General features: G+C 55.2%; 4 protein-coding genes across 4 annotated transcripts; all 4 read right to left on the bottom strand.

The window, feature by feature from the left end:
• Positions 1–2,742: 2,742 nt before the first annotated feature.
• On the bottom strand, positions 2,743–3,477 carry N656DRAFT_782751 (uncharacterized protein). Its single transcript, XM_064815818.1, has 2 exons — positions 2,850–3,477; positions 2,743–2,787 (listed from the first exon to the last, which is right to left on the bottom strand). The coding sequence occupies exons 1-2, from the start codon at positions 3,167–3,169 to the stop codon at positions 2,769–2,771; spliced, it is 339 nt and encodes a 112-aa protein (XP_064667104.1). The 5' UTR covers positions 3,170–3,477; the 3' UTR covers positions 2,743–2,768.
• A 680-nt stretch (positions 3,478–4,157) lies between these two features.
• N656DRAFT_715827 (uncharacterized protein) lies at positions 4,158–7,928 on the bottom strand (the record flags this gene model as incomplete). Its single annotated transcript, XM_064812082.1, has 3 exons — positions 4,158–4,899; positions 4,951–7,685; positions 7,758–7,928. 3 exons carry the CDS (start codon positions 7,926–7,928, stop codon positions 4,158–4,160), a joined length of 3,648 nt encoding a protein of 1,215 aa, XP_064667103.1.
• Positions 7,929–8,331: 403 nt separating this feature from the next.
• Positions 8,332–9,965, bottom strand: N656DRAFT_782748 (glycoside hydrolase family 76 protein). Its single transcript, XM_064815817.1, has 2 exons — positions 9,903–9,965; positions 8,332–9,687 (listed from the first exon to the last, which is right to left on the bottom strand). The coding sequence occupies exon 2, from the start codon at positions 9,506–9,508 to the stop codon at positions 8,378–8,380; it is 1,131 nt and encodes a 376-aa protein (XP_064667102.1). The 5' UTR covers positions 9,509–9,687; positions 9,903–9,965; the 3' UTR covers positions 8,332–8,377.
• A 3,249-nt stretch (positions 9,966–13,214) lies between these two features.
• N656DRAFT_324523 (uncharacterized protein) lies at positions 13,215–14,108 on the bottom strand. Its single transcript, XM_064809248.1, has 3 exons — positions 14,056–14,108; positions 13,525–13,973; positions 13,215–13,249 (listed from the first exon to the last, which is right to left on the bottom strand). Exon 2 carries the CDS (start codon positions 13,844–13,846, stop codon positions 13,679–13,681), a length of 168 nt encoding a protein of 55 aa, XP_064667101.1. The 5' UTR covers positions 13,847–13,973; positions 14,056–14,108; the 3' UTR covers positions 13,215–13,249; positions 13,525–13,678.
• Positions 14,109–15,310: the final 1,202 nt, after the last annotated feature.

The raw sequence follows: 15,310 nt of genomic DNA, 5'->3' as shown, positions 1-15,310 counted from the left end.
GTTGAATTGAGCTCCGCGGGCAACACAGGAAGAGGGCGAAGTCGGCGCGCGTGACGACGGAGAGCGGCAATCGAAGGAATCAGTTTCAGATGGTAAACATCGCGCGGAGCGAGCTACACCGAGCAGGCAGTCATCGATAGTTGTCGATGGGCTGGTTCCTTGGTTGAAATGGTCGGAGCCACGGTGGGCCTATGGTTGTCTTGTCGACACGCTTACCCAGCAGGTGTCGAATGAGTATGAGGGAAGGTAAGGTGGTGAGGTGGTGTGAGATGTCGCACTGGTCGGGAGATAGGTAGGTGCTTCCCTACAGTACAGAGGAACAATGCTAATAAGCTGGCTTGTCGCAGTTGCAGCCGCTGCAGACTACGTTAGTGTAGTTAGTGGGGTCCAGGTTTGATCTGCAAACCAAGGTCCGGGCCAGTTGCCGTCTGATTTTCCCTTCTCCAGGTGGCAGGGGTAACTAATTAGTGCAATGATGTATGTACGGATACACTAGTCGTCGTCTGAGAGGCCCGAGGGGATCGTCAAAACAAATCTCAAGGCTGCACCAGTCCTTGAGACGGGAGGAAGGAAGAGGTAAGGCCGAAGGAACAATGAGAGTCTTGCTACGTAGCTATTAAGAAGCAAAAGTACTCGCCCTCCCCGCAGACGACGGGAGTGGGCGGCTAGCGGGCAGCCCCGAGGAACACACTTCCCGCCGTGGCCCGCGCGGGCTTAGGTGGTCCTGCACCTTTTCTGCATGTCGATCACGGGCGGCTTCGCATCGAAACGGTAGACTAGGTACATACATATCCGTCTTGCTCGCGCTATGGAGGCACGTATGTATGTACGTATGTACATAGATTACACACGTAGCCTGTTCTCTTCTCCTCGTTGATGCGGGGGATCGGGGTCTGCAGGCAGTGTTGCTCGCAGGCCCTGCCGGTTGCAGATGGACGGGAACCGAGCACGGTTCGAGGTAGCCCCTAATACCGTAGAAAGCCTGCCCTTGGCTGTCTGTGAATCCATTCCAATCATTCCATTAATAAACGGCCATCACTGTAGGCCTCTCCCTTAGCAGCATTTCTTTTCAATGGAAGAAATTGATTTTCTCGGTTTCCTCGCAGAAGCCAAACTGTGCGACAAGGGGCGGCCCGCGTGGAGGCGGTCAGAAAGCGTTTAATGCAAGTTGCACTACCTCCGCCTCTCTCGGCTGCAGGTCGCAGGGCAACAAGGGAGGGGAGGTGCGGGAATTGTCCGCTCCTGTCTCAACAGCATAAAATTACACTACAGATGAAATCGGTGGCTAACGTAGTGTAGCTGTCAAGAATTGCTTCATCACAAGCACCTGCAGCTGGAACAGCATTTGTTGGCAGACGACATCCATCTTTCCGCTGCATTGCAACGTTCGACGTAAGCTCGTGACGGCGAGTCCGGGCTTCCCTGTCTGCAGCGCAGTGAGAATATTTACCTAGGTAGTGAAATTACTTGCCTTCCGAAAGGATTCGGGCAGGAATACGCTACAAGAATCAGCGCTGCTGCACCTATATGTATGTATGTATGCTGCTACTCCGTAGTGCCAGTGCTACCTGTCGTCCAAGGTGCAATACATTTGGCAGTATGTAATGGATCGTACATACATACACTACCTACCTTAGGCCATCAACAGAATGCCGAACTCTTGAGGGCGGGCGCCCTAGCCTGACCGTTGAGAGGCCAAGGGAAAGCTTGGTCCCCAACCGATGACTGCGTACACGACATAGAGGGCAGACAGAGGCCACCCTACCCGCCTATATCTGGCGTTGCCCGTCGACGCAACGCATCTTCTGCACCGTCCGGCAACGCATAACGCTGTGTAACCATAAGGCGCTCGAAGCCGTCTTTCTTCCAGCGTTAATTTGGCAGGATACGATAAAGCGGGACCGCTCCGCTACGACGTCGTGCTCGTTCGAATGTCGAGCGAAAGCGCGACAGGGCCGTTGGCTGGCATTGCATGACCGCGGCAGTCCCTGCGCCTGCAACTCGACATGGTCGAGAATTTGCCAGTTCCGGTCACAAGACAGTTCCAGCATGCGCGACGGAACGACTCCAGACTCTCTTGTCGTCTGTGATGAATCTGGCTCTCGGCGACCGCGTCCGTCTAGATGTCTTAAAGGATCCCTTTTTTTTTCTCTTGAAAACATCGTCTTTGAGCGACTGATGGGGAACAAGAGCCGATGGGCTTTTACACAGTAATCAATCTAGACAAAATTGTCTCAATCGCGTCAGGTTGCCAAGCCCTGTTGGCGGAGGTAAGACGTTTGCTGTTACCTTCCCTGGGCCAACTACAAGCTCCTCAACGTTGCCATCATGATACCCAAGTTCTGAAAGTGGTAGCTATGCCCGAGTCGCTATATACCTAATTACTCCTGCCAGCAGATAGATGACTCGTCTTGTAGATACCAATTACTTCACATTCTTTTCGCAAGTTATCCGTACCTACGGAGTAACGTCGAGTTCAATACCGGGCCGCAGGTTCATGATGAATTATGGTATCTCCTGCGCCTCCGCACACTATGTAAAACCGTTAATTAGTTTACAGGGTCTACCCTGCGCGAAATGGCCCCCAAGTGAAAGAATGCAAACTGCTTGATGGTGGCTGGCTGTATGTACTTCGTATGCCGAACACGCTGACCGCTCACTCTCATCACAGATCTTACAGAGGGAAAAATGCTTTGGCCAATCGATCACCCCAATCTTCTTCAGCGAGATATCGCAGATGTTCGGAAAACACCGGATTGGCCGTCCGTTCACTCTCGCCGAACCGTCCTGTCATTGGCCGCCATGTGTCAGCCATCATGGAGATTTGCAGAGGGCTTTCGGCCAACCACGTTAACATTTCCCCGATCCGGATAGCGGCGCGGGATGTGCTTGAACGTGAGCGCAGGACCAACAAAACAACAAGCTGCAGTCCGCAGAGAGCCGAGCCAAGGAGGGCAAGTCTTTCGTGGGGTCTGCTTGGAACTTGCATCCAACCCCTCCGTGCTGTCCTCCATGCCCCGCGAATCTCTCCACGGCCGGCCCTCACTGCTCGGTGTAGGCAATTTTTAGAATATCGGAAGCAACACCAGGTGACCAGAGGCATAACGGCCCGCTGGCGGGCGTTTTCAATGAATTGCTCTTCTAGCGTCATCAAGATCGCACCAACCATGGTGTATAGAGGTAATCAGGTAGTATTTCTCCGTCTGACAGCCAGAGATACCATGTGCCGACGATACTGTATGAGCTGCATGCCAATCTGCTGCCTCAACGCCCGATGCCAGAACTGATCGTTCGGTGGGGGCCGCGCATAGCCTGTGCCGAGTATGGCAGTTTGCGAACTTTGACTTCGATCTTCCCTAACGTTGGTGTATTCCCTTGTTTTGTTACTCTGAGCTCATGAGCCATAAAAAAACGGGCTTGGGGAGTCTGGGCCTGGCCAGAAAATCGAATCAGAAGCTTGCAATGACAGGCTTCGCACGTGGAAAGTCAGGCTGAATGAACTCTGGCCTCAAACCCCACACAAGAATCGCGATATTAATTGATCGCCGACCTGATCTAGAGTTGTACACCGCAACGGCTCGTCATGCTCGGCACGGCATGCTTGGCACGTCTGAACGCTGTACTTCATGGATCCTTCGAGGTTTGCTCATCCGACGTGTAACGTATACCTCCTCCACCTGTGGGATTATGCGAAACGGCCACAGAAGAACACTCAGAACACCCTCCGCGTTCTTGAGCAAAGTTCTTTGCATGTATCCGTATCCCTAGCTCAAGTCGATGCAAGGGTTCCGAAAGGCGCTAACTTATCTTGGCAGTCCGCGGCACAGGCAGATAGATCCCCGGTGGGCTCTCTTCTCCACCATCGCAGGGCTGCCATGTGCGTCATTGACGGGGCCTTTCTTGGTGATTCCTGGAGGCTCATCTGCCATGGTCAAAGAGGAGCTTCGGCAGCCGAGTGCATCGTGGAGACGCCGTCCTGACAATGTCAAAGAGGCAGAGTTGTAAAGAAACACGGGACGCGCACAAATCTGGGTGGCAGGAGGTTTGCTCCAGCCGATTGGACCGGACCTGCTCCCGTAGCAGTGCATTCTCCACTCATCAATGCGATGCAGCAGCGGTGCGAGTGTGTCCAGTGTTGCAAAAGGCGGTCAGGTTGATTAACCAGCCAACCCAAGAGATTCCACGACGGATTTGATCTTCTCCTTTGGCGCGCTTCCCCAGTCGACGCCTTTGAGTGCATTAGCAGCCGAATCCTCGTAATGCAAAACCCACAGTTCGTCGACGACCATGCTCTTGACTCGCGGCCAGGGGTGGAACATGAGGGCAGCAAGCCTGGTGCGCGCCTCCCGGGCGCTAGCCTGCGTTGCCAGAAGATCACTGCTGTTCCTGGGGCTTCCAGTTGCGGCCACGGCGTCCCTGCCCAGTTCTGCGATCGCCCCATACACCCTGATGCATGCCTCGATTTTGCGGGCGTTGCCGCTCTTATAGCACGACTTCTGGACTAGGAGACAGAGGCTCTTGTAGTTGACAGTACGGCACCGCCGGAAGATGGAAGCGTGGAATAAAAATGCCACAACTTCTAGCGTCGGAACAAGTACCCGGTCGACTCCCTGCCAGCTCTTGAGATTCCTGACAAGTGCACCGCAGACAGCGTCTGTGTTTGCGTCTGATCGCTCACAAAACTCGCACAGCGCTGCCCGCGTTGCGATAACCAGATCTTCGTTTCCCGTGTCAGCAGACGAGACTAAGCCGGCCAAGAGGCTCTCCATCCACTTTTCCGTGTCGGCTTTTACTGCTTCGGACACGACAGGCTGTAGCCAGTCCTGCTGGAGCAGGTCGAGCAGAATGAGAAAGTACGATTTGGATGAGAATGTCGACCTGCGGAGCTCGCTCGAGTGACTGAGCCTATCAGTAGCTGTGCATCACCGTCAGAAAGCTTACTTCACATACCTTGGCTTCAGGACCAGAGCCAGCGCTGCCTGCGCCTCCACCCGCACTCGGTCGAGTTTCTCGGCCGCCAGCCGAAGAATGGGCAAAAACAGCTGCGAAATTAGCATTTTTGTGCCCGGACCGTCCAGCTTGTCCCACAGTGACTTTGTTACCCGGATAGCTTGCAGCCGGACGTGAGATCCAACGTCGCCTCGAGCGTTTGTGTAGTAGTCGTTGAGACCCTCGACTACTAAACTCAGGAAGACCTCAGTGTTTTGCTTGAGAAGGTCGCTCCCCGCTAGGCTCTGGAGGATCGAGGTATGGGTTTCGATGTCTTTGTCGTTTGTCCAGCGGTCCGTAATCGAGTTGCAGATCAACGTCTTGTGTGCCTCTGATGCGGAGATGACCGGATACGAGGTAGCAAGCGCCGAGAAGTGGCCCGTCGCTGTCCCAGTCTTGGATGCTGGACGGTGCCGGACAGCGTCTGCCCATGCCTGGACGATTTCTTCACGCTCCTCTCGGTTGCAGAGTACCAGAAGGATCACTGCTGCCTCGGACGCTGCAGATATTAGGTCCTGCTCCTGCCGAACAAGCGACTTTTGCAAGTTGGACTTGGCGAGGTCGACAAATTTGCACAGCTTGTCGGGTCTCACCGCTACCGACTCTAGAACGTGAGCCATGTAGGTGCTTTGAGCCGTTACCGAGGACCCAGGCAGCAGAGCAGTAGGAGGGGCCGATGCTACTGCCTGAAGCACAGGGAATGACGATACAATAAGGCGGCTCGCAGCCTCAGCGATGAGCTCCGGCTTGCGGTAGGTCTTCGTATCGCAATCTCGAAGGAGTTCTAGTAGTGCGTCCATCGCAATGTAGATAAACTCGTCTAGCGCAGCGCTTGCATGCTCTTTGCAAACTGCCGGAAGGGCATCAAGAACGGCGGCGAAGCAGAGGAGAAGACCATGTCTCTCCTCAACCTGCCGAGCTTCCAGTGTTTTGATTTGGCCCAGCACCAGGGACACAGATTGTGTCAGACGTTGGAGGGGTTCCTGGGCTGTCGAGGCTAATTCCGCTGTGATGGTGCCGTATGAGGTTCCGGCAGCCCTTCTCGAGGCTACGTCGACATCGCCAATTCCTCTCCATCCGAGGAGGGCATCCAAAATGGCTTCTCCATATCGGCTCGACAACTTAGTCACGCTCAGTGCGACGTGCTGGAGCGCTCGAGATCTCAAAGCCACGGCGTGGTAGTCGACCGTCTGGACGACCCAGATCCCTTTCTCGACAGTATCTGGGTGGCGGCCAATCAGCTCCTGCAGAGCTGCCGAAGACCCGCGCCTGATATTCCCCGCCGGGTCAAGGCAAGCGGCTGCGACAAGCTCTGTGCCGAGGATCTGTAGGATCGATGCCCCTGAGGTGGGACTAGGAATCGATGCGGTTGGCACGGCAAGCAACTCGGACGTTGTATAGCGTCGTGCAAGGGCCCAGATACCGAAGCAAGCCGCGTCCCTGACGTTTGTTCCGATGGAGCCTCCAGAAGTGTTGCGCCTCTCGAAGGAAAGCCCCATGAGCAACGCGTGCACGATATTGGCCAGATTATCCGCGGGCGGTGACCGGCGGTATAGCAGATGCGAAAGCGTGAGCATCAAGCCATGCCACTCCAAGGGGTCGACCCCGCTCAAGTCCTTCTTTGACGGCGCCGTGGGGTCTAGGGCGTCTTTGGTATGCAAGACATTCCGGTTCAGAGCTTCGAGCACGGCTTCCACAACCTGAGAGGCCATGTCTGGGTCCAACTTGAGAGTGATGATGCTGAGGGCTTTGCTGGCCGCGAATCGGACCGGAGTATCGTTATCTGCCAGGCTCTCGAGCAGGAAGCCAATTGTGGCCTCAATCATCTCCATACTAGCCATGTCCTGCTCCGGACTTCTTAGGACTAGCACGGCGATGGCTCGGATGACTTTGATCATTGTCTTCCGGGCCAAAGCCGATGACAGCGCAGCCTGGCCCCCTTCCGAGGTTATGCCGTGCACGGCGTGAAAAATGGTCATCAAGTGGCGGTCCATGTCCGAGGTGTCAGCTGATGAAGCCAGGGCGCCTGACAGAAACGCGAGCACGCCGATGTAGTGATATGGCGTCCGTTCCGTTTCGTCCTCGCAGGGCTGGAGAGCAGAAAGCGCCCACTTTACCAGCGCGTCCAGCACCCCCAGCTGTTGCATGTCGCGGCGCATCGATATCCTTACCAGCAGCGCTTTGGAGGCATCTCGCTCTTTCCCCGGCAACGCCAGGTACTTGATGGCCAGTGGCAGGATCCGCGTGGTGATGCTGGGAAGCCCCACAGGCCAGTGAAAGCCGGGGATACGGGCGAGCTCGTCGTCCTCAACTTCCTGCGACGAAATTGTCGAGAGATCAAACGGCGCGAGCATGAGATGCGACAGCCATAGCAGCACGACATATCTCTCCTCCCAGGTCCATTGGGTAGGCTGGTCGGCGCCCTCGGAGTCCTCCAGCGCCGACAGCAAAAGTTCGAGATACTTGGCCTCGTTGCTGAGGAAGCGTACGACGACCTTTTCGCCGCGGATTTTGCAGAAGGTGTAGATGAGCTTGCATATGGCCCTGGGCAGCAGCATCAGCAGCTCAGAGCGGGTCGACGGCACCTTGGCGTGGCGGCGTGCCAGGTGATACTCCAAGAAGGCGTCGCCCAATGTGGGCAGCCATTTTGGCAGATGCGGATCAAGAAGCTGCGGTAATTCTTGGAAGGGGTCCAGCTGCGAGAAACGTCAGACAATTGCAACCGCAACTAGAAGGCCCCGCAGGCACTGGGAGCACTTGTTTCTCACCGTCGAGACCAGCCGATCGGTTTCACGAGTACGGACCCGTGACCGGACCGGCGTGCCGCCCGCAACATCTCGCTTCCTGAGGAACGGCTGCAGCGACCTGTCAAAATCGGCAATCAGATCGCCCGATATTTTCTGTAGTTTGATGTCGACGTCTTCTTCAGGGGCGTCCATGATAATGATGTTAGGTGTTGCAGTTGTGTGTTTCTTGTGGTAGTGGGTCCGTTGTAGGTGGTTTTTTTGGGGAGCCACCGCTACTTAACGTTCCATACATACACTCATACCCGACAGACCACACGAGCATGGCACCAACTGCATCTGAAGATCAGGCGACCATTGGCCATAGATTCCGCCGGGCACCTATGAAAGCATCTGCTACCTAGGCAGCACCGAGCAGTAGCATAGACCTAGGATGGTGAGTGGTGTACTAACGTACATACCTGACACAGCGTTCAAAACTACCTTACCTACCTTAGGTACTGTACCTTGCCTATAGAATCTACGCAATAAATCACATCATGCGAGCACGTTGAAGAGCAGTGCTTCAAGTCCTGACTGGCCAAAAGCACGATACCAGTCCGTACTATATAGGTATCTACAAATTACGAAATCCGGACTGGTTATTATGCGACCGCCAGCGCCGCCACTATCACGTCCATCGCGGAGCTGTGCGTCGATGCATTCGGCCCGCTTCCCAAGTCCGGCGGCCCCGCCCAAGATATCCCCAGCTGGTTTTTGCTGTTGCGGTTCTTTGCCCAGATGGAATCGGCATTCTTTTCGATGGCGGCCCTGAAAGCCGCTTGCGGCGCGGCGAGGTGCAAGTAGCCGAGGTTTCGTACGAAGATGCCCTTGAACTGCGAGCCGTCGTTGCCGCAATTGGGCTCACACTCGTCAACCTCATGAATGATACCGTTGCTATCGCTGAGCAGCTTGATAGCGGCGTTGGCGATCGCGACCGCTTCTCCCAGGTACGACGAGTCACCCGTAGCCTTGGACAGCTCAACCAGCCCGCCCAGTACAACGCCCTGGTTGTACGACCAGGTGTTCAGGCCGTTGTTGACACAGCTCCCGTCGTCGTTGATCCGCAAGCCATCGTTGATGAGGTGGTCCCCGTTGATCATGCCGCTTCCCTTGAACCAGTTCCATTGATCCTTGGCAATCTGTGTATACCGGTCCTTGCTGCCCGGGACGCGGTTGGCCAGACTGGCCGCTACGCTGAGGTACAATTCGTTGGCAATGGCGTTCTTGTACGCGCGCTCCTTGCTCCACCAGATGCCCCCGCCACACTTGGTGTCGGTGCCGGCCTGCATGTCTCGGAAGATGGTCTCGGCCATGTTGAGATACGCCGTCTCCTTGGTCACGTCCCATGCCCTGATAAGGGCCAGTGCCCACCAGCCCTCGTCGTCATAATATTCGTTAATGAAGTCGTCAAAGCCCCGCTTCTTGGTGCGCCGGAGTGAGTAAGTCGAGGTGATTAGGCCGGTTGCAGAAAACGTCTTTTGCACTGCCATATTGGTATGCTGGGCGTTGTTGAAGGTGTTTGCCACGATGGCAGGGACATCGATCCCAGTACTCGAGCCGGCACGAGAGGCCCAGTCGACCAAAACCGTGAGACAGTTTGCGCTGTTCCACCAGCCTGTGGTATCCCAGAGGCCGGCAGCCTGATTGTACCAGCCTTGGAGCGCCGCAGCCGCACTCTGCGCGTTACCGGCGTAATCAGCGCCCTCGGCTCGTGCTCCTGGCCGTACGGACATGAAGTATGATGCTCGGACTACAAGCCCGCCCCATCTTACAGACACCATATTAGAATGCGTGTGGCTAAAGTTATGGGGACCAGTCTCTCGAACCCGAAAATAGGGGAACAACTGATCGTGGTCTGCCGACTGCTGGAGGAGACAGGTGTCTGATATGAACGAGCGAAACACTCTGATGTCTAGGAGCATGTCAGCATTGGAAATTAGAGGCGTTTTAAGGACCATACATAACGATGCTATAACAGCTCATATATACTGCAGGGTTTAGCTTTGCGATAAATCTAGAAAAAACAAAGACGAATACGACAGAACGGACCCAGAAGAGAGGTGTGTGACCCTCAAATGGGCGACCTGTTCCTTCTGCATTGACATACGTCCAATCGGCTCGATATACCTTGGATCTAGATGGTGCCGGCAACGGCCCAATTAGGAAGCTCTGTTCGTTGTGATATGATCCTTCCATCATTGCCAGCGGTAGCTGCATCCTCTTGAGGCGGATGACCTTGAAGAGCAGGTTAGAAGGAGCGATCGGCGCCCACGAGGGCTGTTCATACGGCCTTGTCACACTCCTCCTAGTGCGAACGCCCGGGGAGCATGACAAGGCGCGCAGGATAGCCTTATGCCCGGCCCTGACCATGATCCAGATGACCGGTACATAGCCCCAAAAGCAAAAATTGGGTGGAAAAGGTTGGACTGCAGACCAGCCAGCGGATTCATGCCGGCGTTGCGTACATGCCTTGTTGCCACCGACGTGTCGTGCATTGGGCATATGCTCGGCAGCCATTAGGTATCTAGTCGTCTGGGATGTGCGTCTGCGGCACTAAGGTTGGAGACGACTCTGAGGGTCGACCGTCTGTCGTCAGTCGCTCGCGGTCGCTCCCCCACACGGCATTCGGCACTGCAAGTGCGGCTAGGCCGCATGAGCCGCAGATCTAATTCGCCTTGGACGTTTTTCGGCATTCCAGAGCAGGCCGTCCACGTGGCTGCGAATGGCATCAATGAGGGAATTTGAAACGCCGTTCCAGAGCATGAGCAAGCGGGTTATTGCTCGATGCTGTAAGATGTAAGATAGAAGCCATTGGCCATCGAGGTCGACCACGCAGGCACCGACAAAACCAGTATTGCAATTGGTCGTCTTTCGCCCTCCAAGCCACAAAATGGAACGGACCGCAGGATTCAAGTATCACCTGGAGTGACAACTGGCCGCTCGATTTGACGGTAGCATCTGGGGCGGTAGGACAAATTTGTTCTCAGTTATCAATGCATAAGACAGCGCGACGCGTCAGATGGATGCGCGACATTGTGAAGATGGTCATCTCACTGCAGAACCGAAAGGGGATCACGCGCTGGCTACTGGGGAAACGCTTGGCGGGAGAGTTGTGGTTTTGAACAGTTGAGGGCTTTGGTGGGTCTGGGTAAGGGTTGGCTGTGCACGAACAACCCGGTTATGTAATCAAAAGTCGCAGTGGAGGAGTCGAGTACATACCCACTGATACCGTAATTATCGTTACTTTGTAGTCCCCCACATCAACCCCTACAATTCTCCAACTCCAGGGCCAGATGTCACCGTGGACGTTTACCTCAGTTGTCGCAGGCAATGCAGGACTTCAACTTGAAGTTATCAACCTCCTTCATCAATGCACTTAGTAAAGGCCTGCCGTCTCCGCCGGATGAATCTCCTAGTGAGCCTCGCGCCATCTATCCAGCCATGTCTCCAGTGCCTCCGCAGGCCGCTGAAATGGTCCTCCGGTCAATCATGTCAAGCATCTTGGTTTCACTCTCTGTCTCGCATCCGGGGCTAGTTTGCGAATGCTCTGGATCTCATTTACCTCAGTTCTCGCTGAACTCCAGCCAAGTGAGCTCGAGGTGAGGTATATCTTCGCTTGTGTGTTGCTCAGTGCGACAATACCCCATTACACTTTACACTGACAGTTTTCTGGCGGCTGGCTCCGTCTTGGCACCCTGGAGGGATCGATATTGCAGAAGGCCCATGCTGACCGGAGCAGAATTTGAAAGTGCATGAGCGTCTCCCCGTTCATTTAGGTATGTATATCCATCTCATGAGACACAATCACAACGGCCCGAGATGGTTTAAAACTATCAACCAATCCCCCCAAGCGAGACGGACCAGAACACCGTGCCAAGCCCGCGGCGCCGCCGGACCCGCGTTGCCAAGCTGCAGGGCCGATCAGAGCCGGGCAGGGCTAGCGCATGCACCCAATCCGAAGGGGCAGTGGGACAAGCCCCTTGATCTCGATCTAGCGCCACACACGTAGATTCATCACGTTCGCCAGTTTCAGGCAAGCACCACAACCGGAATGGTGGATGTTACGCGCGCAGCAAGTAGCTCGGAATGACAGCCGAAACCCCTAGATAAGGCCGTAAATTAGCGTCAAGTCGAGCGCTGTGCCTGTGCTGACTCCCGTCTTCCCTATGACCGAGCGGTAGCCGGATGAACGCGTTCCGAATTTCGATGGGGTTGAGCGGCCCCGGCATACATCGGACGCGTCGCACAGAGGATTTGGCCGTTCTCTACGCTAGGTACTCTGCAGCTACGGCGGCGGTTTAACGAACCGAGACTGTCTTTCGGCCTTGCAGACCGCAGGTTCAGTGACAGCGGGGATGGTAACGGTAGGCAGCCCTAGCAGTTCCGCACAGATATGCAGTAGAGAGGCATGTTTTGGATTATGAGAACGTTTCTGGATCGCGTTGTGGGAGAGCTCCTAAAGGAGACGAGACAGGTCTCGCAACCCTAGCTCTATGTATGTATGTATGTACGTAGATACAATACCGTGCGCCGGCCATAAACTTTAGGGGCAGATGTACAAAGAACCCCGGAGATTGCCAGCGGAGCCTTGAATCTGGGCGGTTAATGACTGTGTTCGTTGAATTGACTGGTTGTTTGCAGGCCCGAGGACTCTGTTCTGTCGAGCATTGGGACCAACCCTTATGGCTCTTACACAGTACTGCTTCCAAGTATCGAAGCCGCCCGCGTTTTGGCGACCTCATCCGACTGTTTGTATGGGTCAGCTACACCATGCACCACACTAGGAACCACAGCATGCCATCGCAAGCCAACAAATCAGCAGCAAAATCACCCAGATGATTGTAAAGGTATTGGAGGGAAAAGTATGTAAAGAAGCAGGATAAACAACAGAATAACAACCCATCGTCGGCAGATTGTCGTTCTCCTCAACCCCTTTCCACCCGTTTCTCTTAACGCCAGTAAAACCAAACCCCTTTTGTCAGTTGACCGGTGCCAGCTGTGGTCACTGATGGGCGAGAACCCGCTCCCGTCTAAACCCGCACGCCGAAAGAAGAAAGGAAAACCTATGCCCCGTTCCCAGCCTTCTAGATGGATCCGTCAAACAAGCTAAGGAAATACAAAGCAATTGCTGCGTACGCGAGCGTTGACCTGACGCCGCGCTTGACTGAGCAGGGAAGTATGAGGCAATGCAAAGAGAAAGTAACGAACAGCTGGGCCGTCAGCCGGGTTTGTGACCGGACTCAAGCATGAACCGCAGGGAGGACCGCAGGATCGGCTTCACAACCGATAATACACTGGACTGTTTGCCATTGCATGGATCGCATTGCGCTCAGACGGTTACCTGCCGAAAGACGCAGCAAAAGCGCACAGCGCCGGGGTTCCGGGCGATGACAGAGGGAGGGGCGTCGTAGAATCCGGATTCGCAAACCGTTCCGTCCGGTAGATGTGGTCCGTGTTGGACAAGACGAAAGCCTCTGTAGTCGGAAGTTGTTAGCACTCAAACGCTTCCCCAGGTTTGGCGGATGCAAACGATCGGGTGTCGGGCTGAGACAGTTGAGTGTTTGTCGCTGGACGAAGCGATCGAGCTGTGCCCCTGAATTTCTAAGCCGGTTCGGATGCAGTATGAGAATGCCGCGCCACAAGACGGGCCGATGCAGCTTGGCTGCGGCCATCGCCAACGGCCAGGGCATCGTGAGGATGGGTGGGCTGGGTGGGCTGGAGTGAGCGCATCTCGGCGAGACTTACCTGCACCTTTGACGACGTTGCGCCAACCTCGGCAGCCACCTCCGAGAGGAAAGTCAATTCCTCCTTCCTCGGCTCCTTGAGTCACAATGCCGACCTCCACCGCGCCCCAGCCCGATTTGGCCTAGCAGACCGACCCAGCTGCCGAGACGTCACTGAATTTAAGGAACGCTCTGCATGCATCCACGACACGTCTTGATACGACAGAAGCGACACTCATAGATCATCCAGTGCGGGCCTGAGTGGCACACTGCGCAGGTCCACTGGAGTAGTGTGGTGTCGGATTTTAGGAGGACAAACTGGTGAGCGCACATGGCGTTGACGGCCATTTTCCAAATAAGAAATCCTGTCCGGTCTGATACCGTAGAGGATTGTCGGGCCGTAGGCGGTATACGGGTCCACGGGTATGGTGTAAGAGCTCTACACTAGCAACTCGAAAGGCAAAGCGTCTGGTTTCTAGCGCCGCGTTAGTGCCAGCCGTTCGGGACAACTGTCATCTCTTCCCTTAACAGTACGAGGGTTCCGAGCGGAGATTTACCTGGGACTTGGGTTGGTGAGCTGCAAGGTAGTGAGTTGTAGCAGATGTGGGTAGGTCGTAAAGAGGGCTGCCTGAGCCAATAACGACGGCGGGGAAGTGATGCTTAAGTAGAAGTTCCGGTGCAGGCCGCAATGCAAAGTCGGTATGGCGGATGGAAGGCGACTGTCGAACAGATCAAGAGTGTTTGTCAAGCGCAGCAAGTGCAAGCGGGCGTCTGATTTAACCAGATGTAGTCTACCTTCCCAAGGTGAACGGAGGCGGCAGAGCGATCCCTTTTGTGTGCGTTCTGCGCACGACCAAAAGGAAGAGGCTCTGTGGCGCGATCCAAGCCTCTAAACGGCGAGACCAGAAATACAGGCAGAGCGGATCAGGATACGGATATGCGTTCGAACTTCCGGTTGCCGAAGAAGCCACATGCCGGGCTCGGCATGGGTTGACCAGAATGGCGAACACTTCGGCACGATTGTCCCTGGTCGTAGCGTAGAAGGCTTCCTTCTTCTTTCCCACGCCCCTCCCCTGGTGCTCTCGGATCCAGTCTCCGGGTGACGGGGTTTGGCGTCCAAGTGTAAGTGGACCGAGAACACGCCAGCCAGCGAGGCGAAGGTTTCGAGAAGCAGGCGCCAAACAGGGAACAGGCCGCAAGAAAAATGCAACGTCCATCCACCGGTCAGTCAGGGAGACGGCCGAAGGAAAGGTGTACGGTACCCAGCTCCTAACCTCTAACGTGGAAGCATCTCCTCGGATGGCACGCCTGGGATCGTACAAAAACACTGCTGAGCCCATTCGCAAAGATGCTTTCCCGGGTCGCAGACACACGCAGCAGCAAACGGTAGAGTCCAGCATTGGAGCGCTTCTCCGGGAGTAACTTGAGACCCTTCCACAAGTCAAGCGCCACTGGCCCACTGGTTCCCAAAAGAGATGGGACGAGCAGCCGCTTGTCCAGGGGTTCCTTGCATGTGGGGCGCTCTTGGCTTCCCGAAAGGGCACCTTGCGAAGCACGTTGCCGTCTCTTCTGGGCAGATTTTGGCTGTTTGGGGGTTATAAGAGAGCATATATGAAGGGTCGAATCCTCAAACCTTGGTTCTGTTCGTTTCCTCGTTAGGCCCTTTCAATCAATGACCAACCTGAAAAGGCCTGGAGATCCAAACAGAGGCCAACTCTGGACGGGAACCTAAGGGATGCTGGTCCATGCTGCAAGGGTTAGTCGCCTGTCGTCCAGCACCTTGCGCTGCCCTGAGAGCCCTGAGACACAAAG

This window comes from Canariomyces notabilis, assembly GCF_033297395.1.
Source record: "Canariomyces notabilis strain CBS 508.74 unplaced genomic scaffold N656scaffold_24, whole genome shotgun sequence".
Classification (NCBI taxonomy): Eukaryota; Fungi; Ascomycota; class Sordariomycetes; order Sordariales; family Chaetomiaceae; genus Canariomyces; species Canariomyces notabilis.
This window is presented reverse-complemented; position numbering and strand designations above follow the sequence as displayed.

Excerpts from the sequence above, each read along its gene's own strand:
- N656DRAFT_782748 (XM_064815817.1), bottom strand. The coding sequence starts at position 9,508 with ATGTCCGTACGGCCAGGAGCACGAGCCGAGGGCGCTGATTACGCCGGT.
- N656DRAFT_782751 (XM_064815818.1), bottom strand. The coding sequence starts at position 3,169 with ATGGTTGGTGCGATCTTGATGACGCTAGAAGAGCAATTCATTGAAAAC.
- N656DRAFT_324523 (XM_064809248.1), bottom strand. The coding sequence starts at position 13,846 with ATGGCCGTCAACGCCATGTGCGCTCACCAGTTTGTCCTCCTAAAATCC.